This window comes from Arachis ipaensis, chromosome B03 (assembly GCF_000816755.2).
Source record: "Arachis ipaensis cultivar K30076 chromosome B03, Araip1.1, whole genome shotgun sequence".
NCBI lineage: Eukaryota > Viridiplantae > Streptophyta > Magnoliopsida > Fabales > Fabaceae > Arachis > Arachis ipaensis.
This window is the reverse complement of record NC_029787.2, coordinates 1,602,474-1,607,418: the sequence shown is the minus strand read 5'-3', so window position 1 is coordinate 1,607,418 and position 4,945 is coordinate 1,602,474. Positions and strand designations below refer to the sequence as shown.

At 30.1% G+C, this 4,945-nt stretch overlaps 1 protein-coding gene across 1 annotated transcript in view; it reads left to right on the top strand.

Annotated features, from left to right (window-relative positions):
* LOC107629375 (cytochrome P450 71A1) overlaps positions 1-2,887 on the top strand; it is a 4,142-nt gene extending 1,255 nt beyond the window's left edge. Inside the window, exons 2-3 of the mRNA XM_016332156.2 lie at positions 741-1,217; positions 1,736-2,887. Of these exons, the coding sequence (XP_016187642.1) occupies positions 741-1,217; positions 1,736-2,389 (1,131 nt within the window). The 3' untranslated portion in view covers positions 2,390-2,887. The remainder of the gene's footprint in view (positions 1-740; positions 1,218-1,735) is intronic.

Below are 4,945 nucleotides of genomic sequence, written 5' to 3'. Positions count from 1 at the left end.
TCTCTTAAAAAAAACTTTTTGATATACATATGTGTATTTTTTTTTTATATAAAATATTTAAAGTAAAAAAAGTAAACTTGATTTTATCCGTTTAAATTTTTGAGAAAAATAATTTTTTGATATAATACGTATGTGTATCATCATTATAAAATATTTAAAAATGAAAGAAGTAAACAACATAAGAATAAAAATACGTGGTTGTAAGTATTAATTTCTTAACCTCTCATTAAATATGTCCTTCGAATATATAAGTATGGAAAAGTATAGGGTATCAATATATTATCTGCCAACTTATTATCAACAATAATTAATTATGAGAAAGTCTAGGGAGCCAGCACTTTTGTTAAAATTTGGTCAGCACTTAATCATCAAAAGGAAAATGATTAATCCTACACTATTAAATGTCATCTCACACCGTTAAAAATATTGATGATAGCTAATTGATGGCTAAACATCACAAATTCTGCTGGCCTTTTAGCACTCCTCATTAATTATTATATTTTAAACACATGTATAAGGATACACATCTAAGAAATACATCTATGAAGACACTTCCATTAAACTTAGTTATAAAAAAGACATTTTTATTAGACACATTCGCAAAGACACTTCCATTAAATATAGTCATAAATAAGAGTTGGCAGAAATTGACAGAAATACTGTTGGTAACGTAGCGGGATTGTATAAGTATTCTTGGATATACTATATTCAATCTTAGTATTTGTATTTTTTCAATATAGGTAAGGTCATTTCAGCCAATTAGAAAAGATGAAGTATCAATGATGATTAACACCATATGTGAAGCTTGTGCAAAAGGATCTATTGTGAATCTATCTAAGATGATTATTACAACTGCAAACAACATATCTTCAAGGTGCATTTTTGGAAGAAGTTTTGATGGTAGAAAAGGCATTGGAGAAGTAGTGAGAAAGATGATGTCACAATTAACAACACTTGGGATTGGAGATTTGTTTCCTTCATTGGATTGGGTTGATGTTCTTACCGGTTTCAACTCAAGATTGAAGGTTACTTTTGATGAATTAGATGCGTTTTTGGAAGAGGTTATTGAAGAGCATAAGAGAAAGAAAAAGGACAAGAATATTATTAATGATCGTTCTTATGATAATAAAGACTTTATTGATATATTTCTTCAACTTCAAGAAAAAAACATGCTTGAATTTGAGCTCACCGGAGATACCATCAGAGGAATCCTTATGGTATGATTTTCAACTCTCTCTTTCTCTCACCTAAACCCCACTCATTGGTTCATTAGAATATTATGTTTTATGTCTTTTTCTCTTTATCATGTGCTTACATGATTGCATTTCTTTTCCACCCAAATAATAAAATTATTCATCATTCTAAACTTATTTCTTGATTTTTCCAAATTAAATTATATTAAAATTTTTGAGCATTTATAATATATACTAAGAATAAATAACCATTTGTACCCATAAAAGATGAAAACGCTGACATATATACCCACACTAAATCAAAACTAAACTTGTATGCACGCAAGATGCCTTCCGTGTGATAAAAGTACCCTGTCTTTGGAAGGTTGGAGTGCCACGTAGAGTACTTTTGTCACACGGCAGGCATCTTGCGTGGATACAAGTTTAGTTTCGATTTAGTGTGAGTATATATGTCAGTATTTTTATCTTTTATGGATACAAATGGTCATTTATTCTATATGCTAATTATTATGATGCATATAAAAGAAAATCTAAAATTGTAGGACATGTTTGTGGGAGGGAGTGACACAGTTTCAACAACTCTTGAATGGGCTTTTGCCGAACTTGCCAAGAACCCAAAATGCATGAAGAAAGCCCAAGAAGAGGTGAGAAGAATAATTGTGGATGGAAAATCCAAGATAGAAGAAAATCATCTAAACCAAATGAATTACATGAAATGTGTAATCAAAGAAACCCTAAGATTACATCCACCAGTTCCACTTTTAGTCCCTAGAGAAACATCAACAAGTGTGAAACTCAAAGGCTACAACATTCCCAACAAAACAACCGTGTATGTGAATTCATATGCAATTCATAGGGACCCTAAGTTATGGGAAAATGCTGAAGAGTTTATTCCTGAAAGATTTGAAGGTAATAATCATGATCAACAAGTTGATTATAAGGTAATAGATTTTCAATTAATCCCATTTGGTATTGGAAGAAGGGGTTGTCCTGGAGTTTCATTTGGGATTGCATCAGCTGAATATTTGATGGCTAATCTTTTATATTGGTTTGATTGGAAGGTTCCTAATAATAATAGTAATGGTGATGATGATGATTTAGAAATGGACATGAGTGAGTTGAGTGGAATGACAGTCACCAAGAAAGAACCACTTTATCTTGAGCCAATACTTCACTCATTTCATTCTAAATCTTGATATGGAGAGTGAACTAGTTAGTATTAATTCAAGAAAAAGATAAATAAGTTCTTGATTTTTTAACGGTAAAAACTCATGTGCAGTCGACTTCATGTGAGGTTGATAGTTGAGAACCGTTAGATAAAAATTTAGTCAAATCAGTCAAATCATCTAACGGTTCTCAACTATCAACTTCACGTGAAGTCGGCTGCACCTGAGTTTCCACCTTTTTTAATTTGAAGACACGTAAGTTTTTTACTAATTGAAAATACAAAAATATTCTCCACGTTTTAAAATACGAGATATTTAAGTCCAAAATATATAAGGACAAATAGGTCCTCTGACGGACTTAGATGTTTCGCTTTTTAAAAAGTGAATAACGTTTTTGTATTTTCAATTAGCCAAAAACTTATTTGACTTCGAGATAAAAGGTCAACGACTTATTTATCGTTTTTTTCTTAATTCAAATATAAGGTAAAACAAAAAGAAAATGTTAGTCACCTAATATTTTTTTCTTGATATATTGTATGGTGTTACTGTTTTTTTTTTTTCTCATATTGTCTTTGTTGTATTTTTTTATTTTAAATAATTATTTTCTTAAATAAATGTTATAATTATAAAATATTAATGTATTTAGGCTCGATCCTAGTTTGATCTTGTGATACGTACCTTGATGAACCTCTAGGAAACATAGTTTAAGTATCATTTTTGTAATTGCAACTTGAACTTTGAAGTCCATTTTCTGCCATGAATATTGATCTTAATGAATTTCAAGATAATTTGGAAGCAAATTAAAGTGCATATTGCAAATGCAAAAATGTTATTTAATAATAGTACAATAATTATAAAAGGCAATTATGTTGTTTATTATTTATACTAAATAAATTTTTTTAAATATAAAAAAAGATTTATTTATTTATTTATTTTACTAACCTAAAATTACTTTCTAAGCAATAAATTATATATTTTAAATTGGATTAATATTTTTTTAAAATTGATCTAAACCCGCCGCAAATATATTGTTTATTATACACGTTTATTAAATGTAAGGATAAATTAATTAATAAACATGTATCGTTACCAAATAATGACCTCTGATCAAACAAATCTTCCCAAGATTCTCTTGCCCAATTATATTAGTAATTGTTAGTGTTGCAAGTGTGAAAAGTGTATAAAGTTAGTCCCACGTTAAAGAAAGTAAAAAAGAGTGAGGAGTTTATAAGATGAGAGACCCATTAACTTGACACCTTAAGGTTTTGAATTGGATATAGTATTTTTTCATCTTATGTTATCTCACTTGATTCCTCCCGAAATCTCTCTGATGGTCGAGAGCTTCTCACGGTTGGTCTAACAAAGTGGTATCAGAGTCGATGGTTTAATCGGTATGATTTTAAGGGGTATTTAAGGTGAAGTATCAAAAGTCTTTTCGATAAAAGTGGTCCGAATGGCGTAAAAAATTCATTAACTTAACACCTTAAAATTTTGAGTTGGATGTGGGATGGTCGAGAGCTCCCTACAGTAATAACTAGGGGTGGCAATATGTACCCGCGACCCCACCCGGTCGGGTAGGGTTGCCAACCCGATCCGCAGCGGGTAGGGTAGGGTGCGAGTAAGGTTTTTGTGCGGGTCGGGTAGGGTGCGGGTTGAGCCTCAGTCCTACCCGACAACCCGCACCCTATATATGTATATGTTATATACTTATATAAAAATATATTTTAAGTAGATGTTGAACTAAAGACTTCTCACTAAATACAAAAGATCCTTAGTCATTAAAAGAAGATCATTAATTGATAATTTAATAAACTTTTTTTACATAAAAGTCAGTTCTATTTTAAATTATCATCAAGTTATATAATAATATTGCATTTTTTTTTTTTGCAATCCGCGAGTAGAATCGGGTACCCGCGAATTAAGAGCGGATAGAGTTAGGGTTGAGATATTCTCAACCCGTGGATAGGATAGGGTTGAGTTTATATAAAAATCTCAACCCGCAGATAGGGTTAGAGTTGACTCCAAATCCTACCCTACCCTACTCTACTCATTGCCACCCCTAGTAATAACAAGTGAGGCCCGGTTATGTTCAGTGTATGACCATGCGCAACCATTACAAAAATTCATTCCCATTGTTAATATTCAATATAATAATGTGGTCTTCTCTACAATTAATAAATCTATATTGTCTCTTTCGAATATTTTATTTCATTTCTTTTAAGAGAAATTGTATTATATCCAACATAATTTAATGGTAAATTATTAAGATTTCTTTCGTGCGGGTTATTACAAACTTATTAAGAATTGACTTGTTCAGTTGAAAAACCACAACAAATATAAGAATAAAGAATTAAAAATATAATTATTTACTTATTTCTCTTATCAATTTAAATTTTTAAAATAAATAATTTTATAACATAAAATCAGAATTTATATATTTTAATAGCCTAAAATTCAAATTTTTTTAACCTAAAAAAAGAATTTAAACATAAAAGAAACAGAAGAGCAAAACAAATAAACCTACATAAAATTTACCAAAAAAAAAAAGAGACATCCTCAGCTTAACTAAATTTTTACGATAAATAA